General features: G+C 31.0%; 2 protein-coding genes across 2 annotated transcripts; one reads left to right on the forward strand and one right to left on the reverse strand.

The window, feature by feature from the left end:
- Window positions 1-1,528: 1,528 nt before the first annotated feature.
- Window positions 1,529-7,416, forward strand: LOC114164467 (DNA ligase). Its single transcript, XM_028049154.2, has 9 exons — window positions 1,529-1,787; window positions 1,886-1,991; window positions 2,560-2,864; window positions 2,970-3,075; window positions 3,166-3,528; window positions 3,787-3,863; window positions 3,947-4,071; window positions 5,794-6,072; window positions 7,138-7,416. The coding sequence occupies exons 1-9, from the start codon at window positions 1,687-1,689 to the stop codon at window positions 7,155-7,157; spliced, it is 1,482 nt and encodes a 493-aa protein (XP_027904955.1). The 5' UTR covers window positions 1,529-1,686; the 3' UTR covers window positions 7,158-7,416.
- Window positions 7,417-16,417: 9,001 nt separating this feature from the next.
- Window positions 16,418-19,824, reverse strand: UMAMIT17 (nodulin MtN21 /EamA-like transporter family protein). The gene is made up of 7 exons (XM_028086619.2): window positions 19,521-19,824; window positions 19,363-19,425; window positions 18,153-18,269; window positions 17,513-17,765; window positions 17,176-17,334; window positions 16,927-17,078; window positions 16,418-16,844 (listed from the first exon to the last, which is right to left on the reverse strand). Exons 1-7 carry the CDS (start codon window positions 19,730-19,732, stop codon window positions 16,628-16,630), a joined length of 1,173 nt encoding a protein of 390 aa, XP_027942420.1. The 5' UTR covers window positions 19,733-19,824; the 3' UTR covers window positions 16,418-16,627.
- Window positions 19,825-22,197: the final 2,373 nt, after the last annotated feature.

Genomic DNA, 22,197 nt, shown 5'->3' on the forward strand with positions numbered 1-22,197 from the left:
TATACCCTCATTTTACTCTAATTCAATTATACAAGTCTAATAATTCTCAACACATTCTCATGATTCATAATCAATCCAGTTTAATTATAGATATCTAACTAATTCAAACCAACCAATTGCTCAAATCACATATATGTAAACCCAACACCACCTACCCTCTCAATACCTTTCCATCATCACTCAAACCAACTAACAACTCACATAATAGGATATATAAGTCCAACATAACCCACTCTCTCAATATCTTTCCATTATCATTCACAATACAATATAAATTCAATATAAACTCTCCCTATAATCACATTCAACAATAAAATTTCTTCATTTATTTCGTAGAACCCATTTAAGAAGATCACATGTATTATCAAGTTCAATAATGGTAATAAAATAAATCTCCATGTCATTGGTCTCATTCTTTCTCATTGTTCTCAATCCATTTAACAAATTTATTAAAAAAGAAGAAGAAGAAAACATGCAAACCATTCAATTATATTTATAAAGGACTAGCTTCCCTTAATGATAAAGTTTATCTAACTCTATTCTCATCCCTTAAACAACATCACACACAAAAATTACTATCTACAAAATTAAGAACGATCAAAGCAAAATTTTCAGGATCATAAAGAGAGAGGGTTTAGTTAAGAAGGAAAGAGGCGACATGAAATTGAATATGGCCTTGCATGTAAGGGAAAATAGGTTGCTCTTAGAAAATGGGTAAAATTTTCGAACTCACCATTAAGAGAAATTGATTGAGGGTTTTGATAGGATTCTTTGTGTAGATTACTTCAGCCGTGTTGATTCTTTAGAAAGGATGGAAGCTAATTCAAAATTTTGGATGAAAAAGAAAATTTGTTTGGAGAGCTATGTTTGTTTATAGGAAAGAAAAGAGTTTTCTGAATAATAAATTTTTGGGATTCTCACTGTATATGAAAAAGACAAGACACCAATGCCTTTTATAAAGATGTTAATGTAATTATTTTAATTTAAAATTTATTATTTAAAGAGAAAATTTAGATAAAGATGATGATCATGATAATAATGATAAGATTAAAAAAATATTTATTAGTTTTATTCTTTATTTTAATATTTTTGATTTGATTTTTTTTAAAATTTAATTGTTTTTTAAACTAAAATAAATAGTTACAATAAAAATATTATTTATAAGATAAATACTTGATCTATAATAAATTGTAAAAATTATTTATATTTATTTTTATAATAATAATAATAATTTTATTATTTTTTATTATATTACCTATAAATTAAAAAATATATCAAAATTTTAGAAAAGAGAGAAAAACACGCTAGAGAAAATTCATTGATAAATAGTTGAGATTTTGAAAAAAAATAATTCATTGATAATTTTTTTTAACATAAAATTCGGAAGTAATTAATTTGAGAGTTATAAAAGTTATTTTTTTAAAGATAGAACAATGGGTTAAGTCCTCACATAGAAATCAGGAGAAAATAGCAAAATAAAAGAAAAGTGGGAGAAAGTTTGAGAATTAAATAATTAGTGACATAGGAGAAGCATACGTATCCATCCACTGGGGTACATCAGAAGCTCTGTTGTTACGAACACAGTACTGAGAAAGTGTACCCTAATTTGAATACAATTCATGCAATTTCACGCCAATTAGCGGAGTGAGAATTGAAAGTTGAGAATTTGCAGTGAGAGAAAGAGACATGGCCGAAGACAGTGAGGGGATGAAGAAAGGGGAGAATATAGAGTCTCAGATTGAAACCGCTATGCGCTCTCGCGTCTCTCACTTCAAGGAACAATCCGAGTAAGCAACTCTTCTCTATTTCTTCTTATTCTTCTTCTTCATTCTCATTATTCTGAAATCTTATGTATCGTTCTTTATGTTTCGCCTTTTGAATGCAGCTCTTTGACGTTCGAGGGTGTTCGTCGATTGCTTGAGAAGGACTTGGGATTGGAGGAGTATGCTCTGGATGTGCACAAGAGATTTATTAAGCAATGTTTGCTCAAGGTACTCCTTTTCTTCTCAATTCGAATCCCTAATTTCAACATAGTCAGAATGCATAAGTGGAAGCTTCTAGGGCTTTATAGTTTTCTGTTATTCACTAGTGGATGCACACGATAACCAACCCTAAGTGCCCAACCATTAACCTCGTCCGCATTACAATTAGAAGCGCTCTGGAGTCGCAGAGTTCTCTTTTAAATCCTATGATTCAGAGTCTCTTCTACTGTTGGTTAACATGTGGTAACTGAATAAGTTGGTTGTCAATCACCATGTGAAATTCACATTTGCCTTTACTTGGTCTTGAGGGATTGCCGTTCTCTTTATTTAACCCGGACCTCAATGTGGGGGTGTTTTTATGATTATTAGTATAAGTACGATTGACAAGAGTATGGTGTCGAATAGATTATTTACTACTACAGCTACTATTTGCCAGTAGTGACGGTAACAATTTTCTTTGTAATATATTTGTATTGCGATTGGTTTAGTTTTATGAATTCTGATGTTGCGAAGAATGCTTGGGTTTTGTTCTTATTTCTCAATATCAATGTGTTTTTCTTTACCTCATTGCTGGTAGTGCTTAGAAGGGGTCGTTGATGATGATGCCCCAAGGATATCGGAGAAGGCAGGGGAGAATGGTGCAGATACACAAGAGTCTGAAGAACCAAAAGAAAAGCGTGAATTAAAAGATGAGAAGGATGTTTGCCCTGAAGATGAGGAGAAAATGGAAGACTCTCCTGTGTTAGGTCTTCTTAAAGAACAAAAAAGGGCTAAACTTGAAACCAAGGATGATAAAGGCAATGGAAACAAAGTCGTTCCAAGTGAAGCCCTTATTATGAAAGCTGTTAGAAAAAGATCTTCGTACATCAAGGCTAATGCAGAGTATGCTGCTATTTTTTCAATTATTTATCACTCTGATTACTTTTTGTGAGATGCACTGCATGTCCTTACTTTGGTTAATTTATGCACACCAACTGTTAATTTCAGGTCAATCACTATGGCTGGTCTTCGTCGACAATTGGAGGAAGATCTTAAGCTTGATAAATTTACACTTGATCCCTATAAGAAGTTTATAAGTCAACAGCTTGATGAGGTGAGTGAAAAATCTTTTAAGTCTCGTTGATGCCCATAAGAAGCACAAACTCACTATCTGATGCTTAGCATGTCTCTTTCAAATGTGAAGGTCTTAGCGTCTTCTGTAGTTTCAGAACCTGCAAAGAATGCTAAGAAAATTGAAAAGAAAAAACCTGATACCAAAGTAACTAAAAAGGTCAGGAGTGAAGAAAACTCTGATACTTCAGATAAGGAGACTGATGAGGAAGAGAGTGAGGAAGATGAAGTTAAACCTAGGAAAAAGGTTGTTCCTAAAGGAAAGGTTAAGACTCCTGTTCAATCCAAAAAACGGAAAGCAGAGGAGACTGATCTGTCCAGTAAGAAAAGGATCAAGCCTGCTAAAGCAGCCTCAGAAGAGATCAGTGATACAGAGGATAATGGGAAAAACTCTGAAGATGATCAGTCCCATTCATCATCCGAGAAAGCTTCCAAGGTCATACTAAATTATTGTTTTTGTGCTGATTGCAATAGGAACCCCTGGTATAAGTTGAAATGTTATGGCCATAGTTATAATTATTGAAAAATTACTATCTATTTGCTGCATAACAACCCTTATATTATTAATCTTGTCCTTGTGAGTGAATTTCCATGAAGCTGTACTCCACATTTTTTTATTTAATTTCTACTAGTTAAGATCTATATGAGGTTTATTTCATTGAATTATAACTTTCTTTTTTCTCCTGAACTACAGAAAAAAGAGGTTTCAGCCCCTGTGTATGGAAAACGTGTGGAGCACTTAAAGTCTGTCATTAAAGCATGTGGAATGGGGTAATTTTCGTCTTTGGGTTCCCTTTTATGATCCTGGATATTTTTTCAGGATGATAGTTTGATGTTACATATTTGTATCACAGTGTTCCTCCCTCAATTTACAAAAAGATCAAGCAAGTGCCTGAAAACAAACGGGAAGGACAACTAATCAAGGAGTTGGAGGAAATATTGTCTAGAGAAGGATTATCTTCTAATCCATCTGAAAAGGGTGAGTTCATGTTTAGTAATATTCCTTCATCCCTGGGTATCAGCTGTAATATTTCATCCTGATTGAAAAAAATATGCATTCCTTTGTCAAAGAAGCCCTTGGGGTTGTTCTTATCAGCTGTGTCCACTTATCTTTCATGCAACCCAAACGACTGAAACCTTTGCTAGTTTTACCTTGGTATTTGTTTAGTTATGATAAATTTTTAGATGTGAGAAATCAAAATCAATTATTAGTGTTGTATCAATTGTCCCATAACCTGTCAACAAACCTTTGCTAGTGTTCTCAACAAAATTAAATTGTCCCATAATTTGTCCATACTTTAAAATGAATTAAGCTACGTGACATTTTAGGGCATTGCCTTGATTCAGTATGTATACTGTGGAGTGAAAACATAACATCGCAACTCAGAAATAAAATTTGGACACTTTTTCCTAGTAATATATTATAGGAATAAGATGTATGGAGGGGGTGTAATTGAATAAAACTAATGTACCATGATAGTGCCAAAAGGCTCGTCCCTCGCCATGTGAATGTATGAGAGGGTGTCATTGTATACAGTCTTACCCTTAAAGAGACTATTTTCGGATTAAAACCCATTACCAATTGGCCACCAAGGTGCTACTTTACCTGTGCATTACATGTCCTCTACCAGTGTAAATGAACGGAAAGTTAAAAATGAGTATTTGTCCTTTAAAATTTTATAGTTTGGTAGGTTACTCTAATCAGGGTTGAGAATAACCCACTATAGTGCTACTACAGCGCTATGGAGGATGGGAGTGGTGCAGTTAAGTGTTACAGCTACCGTAGATGCTATTTAAGGCTGGAGTGAAGAGAGTCACGGAACTTTCACATCACTCCCATGAGTGCTGTGCTGTTCCCTCAAACTATTTTGTTGCTACTGCCCTTCTACCTCTTCTCCATTCGATACTTCTACCCTCTTTCTTTGTCGCTGCGAAGCTGTGTTTTGCTCTCCATCTTTGCTGTCTAAACTTTCACGATGAGAGACTGACTGCGATGAGCTGCTGGAGTGTTAGAACCGGGCCTTAGGGTTATATCAAAGAAAATGTTAGAATTGGGCCAATGGGCCCAAACACTCCTAAGTGATTTTCTCCTTTTTTTTTGTTTTTGGTTTGTTGGGCTCCTCTTGAGTCTAGTTTAGCGTATCTTTCTGTTTTTTAATAAAGCATAGCATATTATATAATAAATAAACTAATGATATAAGTATATAAAAATGTAATAAACTATTTGAAGCATAACATATAAGATACTAAACTAAATAAGTAATGATAGTAATAAAAACTAACTAAAACATTACAAAATATCTTAAATTAAACACAAATAGCACTAAAAATATAATTAACTAAACAACAATAATAAGAGAAAGCGCAATAAACTATTTAAAGTATAACATCCAATATACCATAAATTAAATCATAATTATGACCAAAAAAAAATTCAGAATAGCGGCTATCTTGTTATGTATTACATTGATATCACAGTTTCTGGGCTGGCTGCACGCCACTATATCTTGGATGTAAAATGCCTAATATCTTGAAAGCAGATGGAAGGTATTGTAATTTCACTCAACCTCAGAGGAGATTGGGTTGGTGTAATCTTCCCTGTTTATTAGGACATAACGGTATTACATTGAGCAGTAGATATGTCAGGCTTTGATTTAATGGCTACTATTTCCACTTTTCTGATGTTTACTCACTTACTCAGAAATCAAGGAAGTAAAAAGGAAGAAGGCAAGAGCCAAAGAACTTGAGGGTATTGACGTAAGTAATATTGTTTCAAGTTCTCGTAGAAGGTCAACAAGTAGTTATATTGCTCCTCCACCTCCAAAGCCCAAGGTTCCAGTTGAAACTAGTGGCAACGGGGCTGAAGGTGGTGATAATGACGAAGACAATGATAATGAAGAGGATGAAGAAGACGAGGAAGAGGATAGTGGCAGCGAAGAAGCTGACGATGATGGAAGTCAGAGTGAAGAATTTAATGATGGTAAGTATATTTAAAATATGTTAAGGCTTTGCCCTGTTTTCAAGTTATTGGTCATGTCAGATATCATAGATTTGGGAATCAAGTTTTCTGTAGTACTTTTTGTTGTGGTTGAGTAGTTTGCTGTTAACTGCTTTGATAGGATCGAATTGTCATCGACAGAGGGTATAGTTTTCTTATAACCATAGTATTGGTATGAATTATTTATTTCCGAATGCAATGCTTAATACTAGTGGTATTCCCCCCCTCCCAATGTAGTTTATTCTGTATCCAAAGCGACATCATCCATGTAACCAAAGTTCCATTTGGCACTAGGTATAAATGATTTCAACATTTTATAGCATTGGGCCAGCCCTTTTAGGTTCCATTTGATATCTATCTGATATTGAAGGCATTATTTAAAATATCGAGATATTAGTCTTCATATCTGATGAACCAATATTGTAATTTGTCATATATCTGTTTCCTATTCTCTAAGATACTTTATTGATGAAGTGTCCAATCTTATGAATCGATGATGCTTTTATGATGACAGTTATTTACAATTATTTATGTTGACCATGTCTAAGAAATATGATCTTAATTTAAACCCCAGCAATTGCAATTATATATTTATTATATTTTAAGAAATTTTATACATTTTAAAGTTGTATCTATTATATACTGTTATTTTCAAAATAGGAATAAGTATATATTATCGTATGGGATATGCATAGTATTTGATACACATGTCATATCCGTGTTACCATTGTATTCTGGGACACTTGGATTGAACATGGCCTTTGATTAGAAATCCGGGCTTTTGAATATGCTGAATACAAAACAGACAATGGAAGCTAATCACAGCACAATTAAATAATCTTTGTTTGAAGAATCACTCTAGGAAAATAAAGACTCTTTCCAAGTTTTCCCCTGAAGTTTCTAATAGTGGTGGGTGATGAAATATTATTACTCCGCTATACGGAGCACTAGTGAAACCATGGTGAATTATCTTCTCTGTGACGATGTGTTACATGGCTTTTGCTTTTTCATGAATTGGTCGTCCTTAACGTTCTCTGTTTTATGCAGACGAAGAAGACAGTGATTGAACACGGGGAGATTCCACAATAATCAAGGAGATTTTTTCATAATTCATTAGGAGGTGATGATGTATAATGTAATGTCTTGTAGTGTGTTTGGTCTTCTACCCTTTTATTTTCTGTTGTTCCAAAATATCAGTGTGATAATGGCCAGTACTTGTTGCTAGTTGCAGAAGTATTAATTTAGTTTCTTCCTTGGCAGTTGATAGGTACTTCTGTTTTGACAGTATTGGTTTTAATTTAGTATATTTTGATTTCCCCTAGGAAACACGTTTACAGATAGATTACCATATCTCAACCATAGGTGGCAGCATGGTCGTCTGTTGATATTTGTCCAAGTTCTGTTTATCTTGCTTTTAGGTCCACACTTAAGCTAAACCTGAGAATTCAGATGAAATTGAATTGTTTAAATCATTAGATTAGTTTGAAAGATACAACTTTGCGCACCCTCACTTCACTTCAACTTCTTTGTTAAAGTCCATAATTTCTGTTTGAGAAAAATCTTATTTCATTTTAAATTATAACATCAAATTTGAACCCAGATGGTGGATCCCGTTTATGTAGTTTGACTTCGTTTTGGACTGTATTTTTTGGCTCTTTGGATTAGAGTATTTGCCAGGGCGCCTTGATTTCTGAGTTGCCAACAATGGACATTATTTGTCTTTCAGTGAGCTTTGGTCGGATTCTACTTTGGGTTATCATTTTCGAAAAGAAAAATCAACAAGACTGACCAGCATAAAAATTCTTAACATGACTGAAAAAGGTAGCTTAAATTTCATTTGAAATCATTGATATGGAACTAATTCTTAACATGTATTTGATTGATTAATTGATTAATTTCATATGGAACTAGAGAAACTTTACATGCTGTCAAATAAGCATCATTTATATAATAAAAAAACTATTGATTTAATAGCGTATAATCGTTGGAATAGAGAAAAAACGGTAAGGAGATGAACATTTAAAGCAAAACAGAGTATTTGATCTTATGAAATGTTTTTTTTTTATTGATACAAGTGCACTTGCAAGTCTTTTAACGTAGTAACAAAACAATGGTTCAGGCGTCATGGGTCGAGTTTATATTAAGCAAGAATGTGAAGCTTGATTCTTGGGAATGACGTGAGGATATTTTTGAAGACAGTTATAATTTTAATATTTTTAAGTAGTTATTAATACCTTTTTAAATGTTCTTAGAAGTTTATTAAATGCAAGCGTGTATAAAACTTCTTATCTGAAATTACGATTTTATCATTAAAAGAAATAATTAATCTATCAAAACATCTAAATATTTAACTCACGAAGATAAGTTGTTAACTAATGGGTTGTTTATTTAAGATGTGTATCTAGATTGTGATTCTTTAAAATATTTTTTTTTATAACGTTTTTAAAAAGTTGTTGGTTCAAATGAAATTGGATTTGGTTTCTTTAATCCAGATCTTGAATTTGAATATTTTAAATGGATAAAAAGGAGGTTGGAAAAAGAAATTTCACTAAAAATGACTAGTCGGTTTTTTTTTATACATATTATTAATAAAATTGGTAGCTAATCCATACCAATAATATGGTTATAAAAAACTTTGCACCTGTTAACTTGGTGATAAAAAAAAGTTGTAGTGAATGACTCGTTATCTACACTAAATTCTAAAAATACCATTTAACTTGCATCTCGTACTTTCCAATTTTCCCCTTTCAAACGCAAGAGACACCACTTATTATGTTGATATCTCCTAATAAGACAAAAATCTAGGCAAGAACTAAAAGTGTTTATAGGTTCAAATCAACTCAATAATACAAAACGAATTAATTAAATTGGTTAGCATTTTAGTCTAATTAATTCATCATAAAATAAATGATTTACAAATAAAATGAATTCAAACCAAACTAATGATATGAATTTTTCATTTGTTGATTATTATGCATGAAACTTTATGTTATAATCTTCTACAATTATATATGTTTTTATTGTATTTTTTAGTACTATTTTTCTCATTTACATGAGTCTTAGCCTAATACTTTCATATTTGTATTATTTTTCTTGTATGCTATATTATCTTGATACGCTAATAAATGATGAATCCATCAACATGTGCCAATTGAGTTGCAATGTATTTGTTCATTCGTATTGATGCTTGAAGTATCGTAACTCTTACTAAAAAAATAAAATTAAAAAGTTGATGTAAGAAAATTACAATGAAACACTGTTTGCACCTTTTAACAATTGAATTATATGTAAATTTTAGATAATTATTTTTCAAAACAAATACATACTGCGAAACCTAATCGATTTAAAATGAATCAATCTATTTTAGTTAGGTTGATTTAGTTTATGCCAAAAAATTTAATCAATCAAAACTGTTGAAGTTTAATTAATTATAATTTTATTTTATTCCTAGTCTTATCCAAACTAAGTTGTAAATATCTTAATCACTTAAGCCAATTCCTAATAAGAGAAAAATTGAGCAGCGAGACGCTACTTAAGTTGTATCTTTTATTAGAAAAAAAAAAATCATACATAACCAAATCACCCATTTTCATAAATATATTTTTCTGTTTTACATGGAAATATATTTTTAATTATTAATTTGACCAGAAATCCTACTTTATACTTTATATTCAATCATCGACACCACGTGTAATTAATGATAAACGAGTGATCAACAACTAAATGATTACACTTTCTTAATTTTAAAAATTGGACAACTAAAAAGCATTCGAAAAAACAAAAATTACATATTGAATATTGTAAGAGAAAAGAAATGCATTTTCTTTTTCAAGATAATTAGGTTTCATGCATGACTGGCTTTGCACATAGCGTGAGTATTAAATGCAAGTGTTTGCTTCCTTTCAAATCGATCAAACTACTTTCTAAAAGTTTCTTTTAAATGACACTTTAAAAGTGACTTTGTGAAAAATTTAAACTATTTACGTTTTTCTTTTCCGAAATGCATGTATTAATATAAATAAGTAGTATCGAATTTATACATATTTTTTAGTAACTTCATGGCTAGCTTTGTAACCAATAAGGTTAAATGCAAAAATGTATTGAAATAGTGAACAAATTATATACTATTTTCTTCCCGTACAATGAATCATACACAAAATAATTTGTAAAGGGTATTAGCTTAAAGAGTAGATGTTGATATTCATCTAAATGTGGCTCTGCCACTTAAAAAAGGCACATATTTTTGTGGTGCACTAAATTAAAGCTTCTGCATTATGTAACAAAATAATAGTAAAGTAGGAAAAAGAAAAAAAAATGAAATAAGAGCTTTTTGATGCAATTATAAAATTAATTAAACTTACAAATGTGTGATGTGATTGTAACTTTTGAGAATTGTTTTCCTAACCACTACATAAAATACGTGCCACAGAACACAAACTTTATGACAAATAACGTAGCACACAAAAACACGCTCAATAATGTTATGTTTCGTTTAAGATTGCTCATGCAAAAAAGTGATGTTCGTGACTAGGTATTTTGATGTTGGATTTTTTGGAACTTTGCTGATTTTAAACAATTATAAAGCCATTGTTATCTCCAGAAAAGTACTCTGGTCTTTATATTCGGTCAAAAAGGTGAGTTTTCTTTAGCAAGAAAGTAGTAGGTATCGTCAAATTTGTGTGTCTGGGACATGCACACTTTAATCTTGTACAATAATAGATGCATCATCTTATGCCAATCGTAGCTATAGTGTCTCCTCCGAACTCCAAAGAACATAAATGAAATCGCCATCGATGATGCATCCATCTTAATTTATCAGCATTGGCCATTTGTACTGATCTATCACGTTCAGTTGAAGAACTTCAAAAGTTCAAGAAGCCTCTAACATCTCTCTATCATTCAATACTTCTTCAAAAATTGAATAATATATCTCTAATTCAGACTTAACTAATAGCCATGATAATTGTTTATCAGAGATGTTACATTAATTAGAAATAAGATAAATTTATAATATATAAATGAATATAAACTTTACTTTACAAGCAAGTTTATAAAGTTCAGTTAAATATAAAATTTATCCTAACAAAATTTGTTGTTTGTTGGGATTACTGTGTTACATGTTACTGGACAACTGTCATACTACTATTAATATCTAATTTTATTTTTGAAATGTTTTGTTGTAAATAATATATTAAAGATCTCGTATCGATTAAAAATAACACAAATTTATAATATATAAATGATATAAATCTTCTCTTTCGATAGATTATTTAATTTGACTCTTCTATTTACATTAAGTAAGTCCAAACTAAATTAAGAATATGAAATCTCACATAACAAATTACTGATATGTTATTAGCAGGATTTTGTTTCGGTGTGTTTGGATATATAAGAGGGTTGGAGCATCTCAATTGCTCCACAATTAATATATTTCTTTGTCGATAAAGAAAAAACAAATCACTGGTATATTAGTAATAAAAGATGTTTTTGAATTTGAAAGTAGAAGGGTGGAAGTTTGTGATGGATAAGTTGGGAGATTTGATAAGTTATGATGAAGGGTTGGTTGGACCTACAAGGCATTAAGAGCATGAGTTGGAGAGGATTAGCTACCACTTTTCATAGGAGGAATGCTTAAACAAGAAAGGTAGGGTTGCGTCAAACTCAAGTGTATCTCGGTCTCATGTTCTAGCTATTGCTCAGGACATTCCAGAACAAAAGTGGTACCACCAATCAAATTCATGCAAATCAGAATGGAAACCCAAATCATCCACCAATTTGGGGTGCAAATATTCAACTCAGAATCTACCCTCAAGATTCTCATCATTAATTTACCCATACTTTTCTTTCCTGTGCCGTGATGTTTAGCAGATGTTGCTTTTGTGCTTACCAATTGCAAGGAAATATGAAATGTTCATTTTTGTTTTTTGAATTATAATTTAATATAGTTGAGATTGTGAGATAATGATGCATGCATATCCTATCCCCTAAGTTGTAGGTGTATGAAGTGTGTCTGAATTTGCCTACTTCCAACGGAACAAAAGAATTTGGAGGATGACAGGGAAACAACAAAGAGAGAACATTGATCCTTAACAGTGAATTGCAAAGGTTATGTCGGTCGTGGGAGGGCTAATAATACTAATGTCATGACCTACAACCCATGGACATTGGAAAAGTAACCCATCAACTTGAAACCAGTACACTTCAACTTCTCACAACACAACCCTTTTATTTCCTAATTCAATGCATACTCTCTCACTAAATTATTGGAACAAAACTTACTTACTATCACAAACAAGATATTTTATTTTATATACTTCACTTCTCAATACACTGTTTAAATGGCTGTTTCTCATAACATTTTCATATTTTTATTCTCTATCATCCTTTTTTGATAGAGTTATTTACACACACCGATAAGGTGGCAAAACGGATTTGATCCGTCTTGTCCTTTCTTGATACGTAAGAAACGGGTTGGGTTGGATCGGTTCTTCATTAAAAATATGTCAAAAATTATAATTCGTTCCGTTATTTTTTTTTTTAAATTTGTTTATTTATATATTTTTAAATAAATATTTAAAATATTTAATTGATCAATTAATATTTTTAATTAGATAAATTAAAATAATTATTATATTTACATATCAAATTATTCTATTATAATTAATAATTAGAATTTAATTTATAAGTATCAGTAATTTGTATTTTAATAATATTGTTTATTTAAATTTATATAAAAATATATTATATAAAAAGTTTCATTTCTTAATTATTTTTAATTTTTAAAATTAAATAAAAATATATATAAATGGGTTAAGAGATTAGAATATTGATCCATCAGTTTAACGGATCAGATAAAACGAACTGAGAGATTAAAAACTCTGGAACTATTTTTTTTACGAACTACCGACCGACCTATTTTTACACACCTAAATATATGCATGGTATTTGTCTTCATGAAAAATATAGTATTAATTTATTAGGTTTAATTATTTTTACAGTGCTAAGTTATTAATTTTTATTTATTCAATGATGTCTGTCTTGCTGCATGTGAGGTGTAGAACATTAGATCCCTCACGTGTTGCTTAATTAGGAGGGGAATCTTTGTGACAGAGTTAAGTTGGAAGGAATCTGAATTGATTCTCTTCGTTGTACGTGTACTACTGTTTGGAGCAATAATCGAATTGCTGACACGAAAACCACATCGTCAAATCCTAGAATATTTTGTACCAAAAAATTCCTCCAACAATTCACACATGCACACACATAATGCCATATCCAGATAATAATTAATGTTAGGTTTACTTCTCATCAACCCACTTACCTTAATCCTTTTAAGTGAGAGAACTTAAGTCCCTTGACTTCGCTGTCTAGTTCTCTTTATATCAATATTCAATCAAATTTCTCAACTACAATTGAATAAAGAAAACGATACACTTTCATTATATAAAAAAAATTAAAATATATATTTAATCTTTATTTTCGTTCAGTTTTATCATTTTAATTTTAATATTGTTTTGTTTTCCATCAAGTTCCAAATTTCGTCAATTTTATTAATTCGGTCTTTTTTACTAACATCATTTAAATGTTTAAATAATTATCGGTAATGAATAGTGATTGACACGGGTTACTTTGTAATTTTTTTTTAAATTTTTTTCAGTGTGTTGGAGTAATGTTTTATATTCAATTTGGTTTATATATTCATTATTTTTATTCAATTTAGTCCCAATTTTTTTTAAATCGAACAATTTTGTCTCTCTCCAAATTGGCACCAAATTTAATTTTTATATAAATTTTATAATGACGTTTTTATTAAAATTCACAATTTTTATTAAATATTTTGGTTTTGGGTTACAATTAATTTAAAATTAGCACGAAAATTTTAAGAATGAGAACTAATTTTAAAATTTTAGATAAATAATGTTAGTTCGCATCTTAAAATTTTCGTTATAGTTTTAAACTAATTGTAACCTTAACCCAAAAATAAATAAAAATATGAATTTTAATAAAAACATGATTATAACTTTTATATGCAAATTAAATTTGGTATCAATTTTTAGATGAACAAAATTGCTCAATTTTAAACAAAATTGGAACTAAATTGTACAAAAATAATGAATATAGAGATTAAATTGGATATAAAACATTGACTCTGACACATGGCACACTACTGACACGTGGACATTTAGAAAAAATTAAAAATTTTAAAAAAATACACTAAGTGACATATGACGATTATTGCTCATTACTGCTAATTATTTAAATGATGTTTAACAAAAATGACCAATTTAAATAAAATTGGCGAAAATTTAAATCAGATTGAAAAAAAAAATAATATTAAGATTAAAATGATAAAACAGAGGAAAAATAGAGATCAAATATATATTTTAACCGACAAAAATAAACATTACCCATATTTGAGTCTTTCTCGGTCTCAAAATTTCAGCATATAAAATGTATGGAAATATGATTCCAAAAGCATTGAAACTTTTTCATAATAGGTTTTAGATAGAGGTGTTTAAGTTGTCTAAAAATAAATAAATTAAGCCCTAAAACAATGCCACTTATTGTTATCTTGAGATAGAATTGAAGTTGTCCGATTATTACGTATGTCCACACAACAAACATCATTTTTCCTATTTTGATATTCATGAAAGTTCTTAACTCTTTTCCAAGTGATCATTCGACCAACACCTTCAAAAGCTAGCAAACTATAACAAATATTAAGTGCAAGAAATTAACTTTAAACTTAAAAAATAATTTATTAACAACAAAAAACGCGAACGCAGTTAAAATACAAAATACACAAAAGGATGTTGCATAATAGTATTTAAAATACTTTTTTTTTGAAAAAATATGTATAGATGAGAAATACAAATAATAGTATATAAGAGCTAGATTGAATGTGATAGTTGCATTGATGAATTACATAACTAGTTCTTTTTTGGGTGAGTAGGTAATCAAAATGATGATTGAATAACTCATATTAACCTATTTACATATATATATATATATATATATATATATATATATATATATATATATATATATATATATATATATATATATATATATATATATATATATATATATATATATATATATATATATATATATATATATATATATATATATGTTAAAACAATGACATCAGTTTGAATGTCCAAAAAGAAATAATGTACGTTTGGACCAATTTTTCTTTAAATTTTTTAAAGAAGGAAAACATGAAAATGAATAATAATTCTTTTATAAGCTAAAAATAATTTAAATACAAGTTAAAAAACAGAAGTTTAAAAATTTATATAAGAATTTTATAAAAATGAATATGTATATAATCTAATTTTAATTTACAATTAATTTTAACTTTTTCATATTTTGCCTAGAAGTTTTTTAAATTTCATTCAAATAAAACAAATCACAAGTCAATAAAGAAAAGGTAAAATTTAATTTTTAAACAATATCAAATTTATATTAAATACTATTAGTCAGTGAAGTTTAAGCTAACTCAAGTATAATTTTAATCATATGTTTACTTTTAAATATTTCTAGAGATTTGCCGCAAGGCTGAAAACATTGAGTCTCCCCAAGCCTTTTAAACTTCTTCCCATCATTAGGCAAATATAGTACTAATATTTTTTAATATTTGTTTTATTTGAGACTTTAGCCATATATTTAGTAATATATATGTATTCTTTTTTTTTAATATTTTGAGACATTAAATATATTTATCTAACTACTTTTACAATACGTTATATACAGATTTATGTTTTCTTTAAAGAATACATGACATTACTCTTTCTGTACATCTCGTATTGAATGGTACGAAAATATTTAGAAAAAGAATGCACTCAACTGAAGTGTTCGTTTCACATACTAATGTAAACAATTTTCGTAAAGAATCTCCTCTCTTCCCACAATTTATCTTTTTCCTATATAATTTATTAACTTGCTTCTGACAAATCTTGAGTGCTGTTTGGATTTGTTCCATTGACAAATCCGAGAACACTTTGCACCTCAGAAATTCTACAAACATTTGGTATACCAAATATACGCCGAATGACCTCATGTTCGCGTATATAGGATCAAATCATTCGGTGTCTAATTATTTTCTTTTTCCAACAGAAAAACTCGTTTTCGACTCGATTCTCTTGAGTTAATCCACGTAAAAATAAATTTTAATTAACACAGCCTAGTAAAATAAATTCGTTTTCGACTCGATTCGCAGCTATATCTGGCCAGGTAGAAGTCCCCGCATGTTTGATTTTGTTTTATAAATAGAATCTTTGCTTTGAGCACATGTGAGAGATAAGTACTAGAAGGAGAAAAAACAGAGACAAGAACATAAATTATTGCATTATTTGATTTGATTCACATTATACTTTCCGAAACACGGAACAAAGTTAAAGGGAAAGAAGAAAGACACGATGAAAATGAAGCGAGTGAGGAAGGTAAAGATTTTCACAATGCACAAAATCTTTCTCGACCTCAATCTAGGGAAGCCAAAAGGAAAATTTATAGTGGTAGTCCTATGAAAGGACCTTCATGATAACGTTGTTGGTGGGACACCTTTCCTCAACACCTCATCTGAAACATTGATCTCAAGCCCATAAAACTTGTCTGACGCTGATTTTGTACTGTCCTTCATTGGCAATTCTTGGCTTCCTTCTTTCCCTGTTTCTGTTGCGTTCACACGGTCTTTGCTTTTGCCCCACACCACAGTGTAAAGTCCACACACGATCAGAATAGCCCCAAATATACTGAAAAGCACACACACATCACAAGTTTAATAAACTGTTTGATGCTAATTAATGTTTCTTTATGAGATAACATAACACAAACCTTCCGAGATGAACTTGTTCGGCTAAAACAAGGGAACCCAATGCAGCGGTGATTATCATACATAGAGGGCTGAAAGATGTCACAAACACCGGTCCACGTTCCCTGGTTACAACCCCTTGTACATAGTATGCCATTCCAGAACAAATCACCCCCTGGTTATTATTTATCACAAATCACTTACTTTAATTCATCATCATTATCATCATGCATTAGTTTTAATTTAATAACTAATGAAATTAAGGTACTCACAGAATACACACAAGCGAGAAGCCTCGAATCCCACCCTATGACCCATACACTAAAGTCTCGTTCAAATATAAGGGATGCGATTGAACCCTCAATGATTCCCATTACGCAAATCCATGCCGTGAGTGAGAGCTCCGCTGGGTACTTCTTCAAAGTGAATGACTAAATCCACAGAATGGTAACACAAAGTCAGATTATTCATAATTTGTTTCCGTCTTTTACTTTATTACTTCATAAAACACAGTTTTTATTATGTAAAGTTTTATTGATTACGATTTAATGGGTTCTAAACCTAATTCAAATTTTTCCGACGTATTAGTATAGTTTTGACTTTGCTTACTTGCAAAATGAAGAAACCAGCCCAACTGGCACAACTTGATATGAGCATGACTGTGCCAACCACCCAGTGTTGATCAGAGGGTTCAGTGGTGCTACTGCTAGAGTTGTGGTGGTTGCCGATGGCTCCTCCACCCTTTATTATTTGAAAGGCAGGGCCTTTGTACAGAGTCATAACCATAGCTCCCGAAACTGTTATTACCGTTCCGATGACCTTCGCTAGGCTGTGAAATTTTCTCAGGTTCACCTTCTCCAGCCTGGTCGGTACAATAGTTTTCATCTCATCAATTAGATTCACTACAACAAATCTTTGTACAGTAAATAAAAAAGCAAAGAATGGAAGAATCTTATTTGATATCCATATATCTTGACAGAAGAAAAATAGTGTTGTTTAATCCAAGTTGCATAAACGATAGCATTGGACTACATGGAATCTCATAAATCAAGCTTTAATTAATGTTGCAAAGAGTGTGTGGATATGGCACAGAATAGTTTGTGACATCATTTGTCATGCATGCAGAGTGGCTTCCACAATGTCGGATCCTATTATTCTGTCGAATGCAACTAACTAATAGCCTTTTTCGTTTGCGTAAGCACACACACTTGCATTAATTATAAGGGTGGATACTGATTGAAGCTTTTACCTGAAAATGAGAGCCATAATAAAAGTAATGGCCGGGAGGACATTAACTGTGGCGGATGCAAACGTTGTTGAAGTCATTTTCATTCCCATGTTGTACAAGTTCTGATCTAGCACTGGCCTGTTCCATTTCATCAAATCAAATTATAAACAAAATCTCTTATTTTTGAGGTGATCAACGTCGTGTGTGTATGTATGTATTTATTCTCTAAAAAAAGAATTAGATGGGGGGAAAAAGAAAATAAAAATATTTTTTTATTATATTTCAATATAGACAAATAAAAATATTTAGTGATCATTTGATTTAATTAACATAAACTTTTTTTAGTTGCCAAACTTCAATTTTAGAGAGGAGTTAAAATTGATTTTCTTCTAAGTATATGAACTCTCTTCTCGTTTTAAATGTTTTCCTTACAGTTGAATTTCGAAAAAAAAAACAGCACCTTTAGGTCTCACTTTGAAATGTTTGCATCGAATTAATTTGTGAAATAAATACCTATTTTCTAAGTCTAACGCACTCAATTTTTATTTATGTGTAAGTGCTGGTTGCTCACATCTTCACTTCGGCCTTGTACGGACCATGTTACCACCAACACACACATGACTTTGATAGCATTTCCACACATTAAAATAATAAAAGGTATTAAAATAATTGGTAAGTAATGAAATTATGATTGGAAACTTTGCCTTTTGTTAATGATTATTTCCGGTGTATCATTTTCCTCGGTACGTGTCCTCTAGAAAAGGTAGAACATCATGAAGGTCACTATCAGGTAATAAAAATTATAGATTATGCAGAATATATATAACTCGAGGGTTTATTGTAAGAGTTATTCACATGTATTATTTATTTCTATTCTTAATAATGTATTTATGGTTACCAGAAAACAGTGTAAGGGTTAAGCAAGTGCAAGCATGAATATTTATAAAAAAAATAAATTAAGAAATCAAATCAAAGGTGATTATTTAATTGTTTAAGTTCGTATTCGCTAGGAATCTTTTAATTTTCGTCACACAACAAAAAGGAATATAAGTTAATGCTACTTCAACGACATGAATAGAAAAGAAAAGGTTATATGATATGTTTAGTGAGTTATTATGCATGCATGCATGTGAGATTAAAATCGCTATTATGACGAATAATAATCCAATCCATGAAGAGAGTGAGAATATAATATGGTATATATGTGGAATGAGTTTGATAAGAGGCTTACTCAAGGAAACCAAGTGCCACTATCCTGAGGAAGATGGGAAGAGTCATCTTTGGTCTTATTTTTCTGCAAAGATTATGAACCAAAACAAAACCTTAATTAAGAACAACATTAGAGGAACAGAGTGTGAAAGATGAAGAAAAAGAAGAAAAAAAAGATACCTTTCAAGGACAAGAGCAAAAGGGACTATGATAATGGCGGCAACTACGTGACGGTACACTGAGAGTATCCAATGACTCATGCCATGCTTGAAAGAAACCATGGTGATGATATACATCCCTGAGTAACCGAACTGAAGGGACAATATAGCAAGGTAAGGCTTCAACTTGCGAAGCCCTTGGCTCATCTTTCCACCACCATTTTGGTCCTCCATCTTCTGTGTATGCACCAAGCTCACACACAAACTCTCTCTAACGAGTTATGGGTCGTGACTCGTGAGTTTGTGGGTGACCCTCAAAACGAGAAGTGCCCTTTTTATAAGCCAAAAAAGCAAAATAATTTAAAACAAAGCCACTAATTCTTCCACTTCAATGTTTTCACCCTCAATGATTCCCCCTCACCCATTTTCCTCTATACAAACACATATTCTTAACAGTTACTAGAATCCCGTTTAAGTTTATAATCGAAGGAGCAGAAAAGGTGAAGCAGATATTATTTGTCTATGGAGAAAATCATTTTTATTGTCTTCTTATTACAATTTCTGTTTCTTTAATGTATATTTTTTTGTGTTTTGTTTAATTTATGGGAAGTGGGAGGTGTTTGATTCATTGACCACCGAATGGAATTTACGTTTAGTGGTTGGTCATGACGGAAGCAAAAATGTTGTATGTGGTGTTAAGTAAGAGTGGGTGTTGTATATGTGGACACCATTTAGAAAGATGGATCAGTGAAAAATCGTTCGTTAATTACACATCTTTCACCTACGTTAAATATATACTACACGCACTGCATATAGTTTAGTATTTATCGAAATTTAATAATAACAATTAATCCTAAGCCACTTGTTTCTATCTTTACATACACATGCGTGTTGGGTGTTAATGATTGTAAATGTAATCATATTTAAATTTAACATATATAGAATCTCATACTCAAATCTTGTTGGAGTGGGATTAAGATATATTACAACATGGATATTATAACTCAAACAAAATTATTCCATACCCATTAAATAGCTCAATAATATTCTCTATTTCAACATACATACGTGTTATACCACACGCCAGAAATATTAAAGCTTCTTGTTGCAATTCAAATATGTATTTTTGTCTATTGGATTAAATGACGACGACTTATCAAAGTCTTTCAAATAATAATATTTTCTCTCTTTTCTAAATTTTATCCTTGTTCGACTATAACTTGGAAGACAAGAAGAAACAAAATTAAAAAAAAAAGAAAAAGAAAAGAAAACACAAGATTTAATTTTACCATCATGTATAATTTGACTACGGTGAGTATACCCAAAATCAAATAGTCAAGGTTTGCAAGTGGTTCATTGTTTCTGCTCAACTCAAAATCTGAAATGTAACATTTTTTCCTTACAATGTTATTGACAGTTAAAATTCATCAATAATCCCATAAATGTTTGGTAAATATAATTATCAATGGTTTATCAATTAAAATTTGTTGGTAATTGTGGTCAAATTTGATACATGGATATGAAAATATGTTAGTAATCAAGGATGATAAACAATTCGTTGATAAATATACATCAATAATTATCAACAAATTTTTTTCATCAGTAAAATTTGTTGGTAAATATCATGATTTGATCTTCTTCTGCTTCCTCTTTCTCTTTGTCTTCTTCTTCCTTTTTTTTCTTCTTCTTCCTCCTCCATTATCATCGATGTTGATGCTCTGTCCTCCACCTTTGGTTCGTTGTTGTCATCCTTTTTCATTGCTACTACTACTACAGTCATTGTTATTGTCTGTTATGTAGCTGATGTCGCTGTTGTTGTTGTCACTGTTGCAGTTACTATTGCCACTATTGATGTTGTTGTAATCACAGTTTTCGTTGATGTTGTCACCACTACTATCGCCACTATCATTGTCGTTATTGTCTCCTTTTCCTTCTCTTCTTCTACTATTCTTTTTCACACCCATTTTCATTTAATTGATAACAAAAAATTTCATCAGTTGTGAAAAGAAAATTTGATAAAACTGAAAGATGCAGTAGCTATGAAGCTTGTTTTATTCAATTGAAATAATGGCTTTATGTAGCATGTACAAAGAAACAGAAAGGCATAAAATGCGGGGCCCATGACTAGATCATGACTTAACAAAATCAACAAGATTCTGTTCCTAGAAACTAGGTTTATTAACAAGCTAACAATAAATTATGTGTTCCACACGCAACGACATTATTCTAACAAACCCTCCCTTAAATTGAACTGTCTTTGAGGAGAAATACAGTCAGTTTATTGCTTTAACGCTGCACATTCCGAGCCTTTCTCTCAATTTCACGAACACTTCAAGTTTTAAGGCCTAAGTCATGATATCAGCTAGTTGATCCTTAGTACCACAATGTACTAATTCAACTTCTCCTTGATTTGTTAAATCCCGAAGAAAATGAAATCGAACATGAATATGCTTACTCTTACCATGCATAACAGGATTCTTTGAAAGTTTGATAGTTGAGCTGTTATCACAAAATATAATGCACTTATTTTGCTTAATCCCTAATCTGTCAAGTATGCGAATCATCCAAATACTTTGAGCAGCACAAGCTGCTGCAGAAATAAATTCAGCCTCAGTAGTGGATAAAGACACCACAGGTTGCTTTTTTGAACTCCAAGCAACTAAACCATTTGACATCATAAAAACATATCCTGAGGTGCT

This window comes from Vigna unguiculata, chromosome 9 (assembly GCF_037176805.1).
Source record: "Vigna unguiculata cultivar grain cowpea cultivar isolate G323 ecotype 2 chromosome 9, ASM3717680v1, whole genome shotgun sequence".
Classification (NCBI taxonomy): domain Eukaryota; kingdom Viridiplantae; phylum Streptophyta; class Magnoliopsida; order Fabales; family Fabaceae; genus Vigna; species Vigna unguiculata.

Excerpts from the sequence above, each read along its gene's own strand:
- LOC114164467 (XM_028049154.2), top strand. The coding sequence starts at position 1,687 with ATGGCCGAAGACAGTGAGGGGATGAAGAAAGGGGAGAATATAGAGTCT. Across the intron at positions 1,788-1,885 it reads CACTTCAAGGAACAATCCGA|CTCTTTGACGTTCGAGGGTG; the intron begins GTAAGCAACTCT and ends TTTTGAATGCAG. Across the intron at positions 2,865-2,969 it reads TACATCAAGGCTAATGCAGA|GTCAATCACTATGGCTGGTC; the intron begins GTATGCTGCTAT and ends TGTTAATTTCAG.
- UMAMIT17 (XM_028086619.2), bottom strand. The coding sequence starts at position 19,732 with ATGGAGGACCAAAATGGTGGTGGAAAGATGAGCCAAGGGCTTCGCAAG. Across the intron at positions 18,270-19,362 it reads GTGGCACTTGGTTTCCTTGA|GCCAGTGCTAGATCAGAACT; the intron begins GTAAGCCTCTTA and ends GAAATGGAACAG. Across the intron at positions 17,766-18,152 it reads ATTATGGCTCTCATTTTCAG|GCTGGAGAAGGTGAACCTGA; the intron begins GTAAAAGCTTCA and ends TGTACCGACCAG.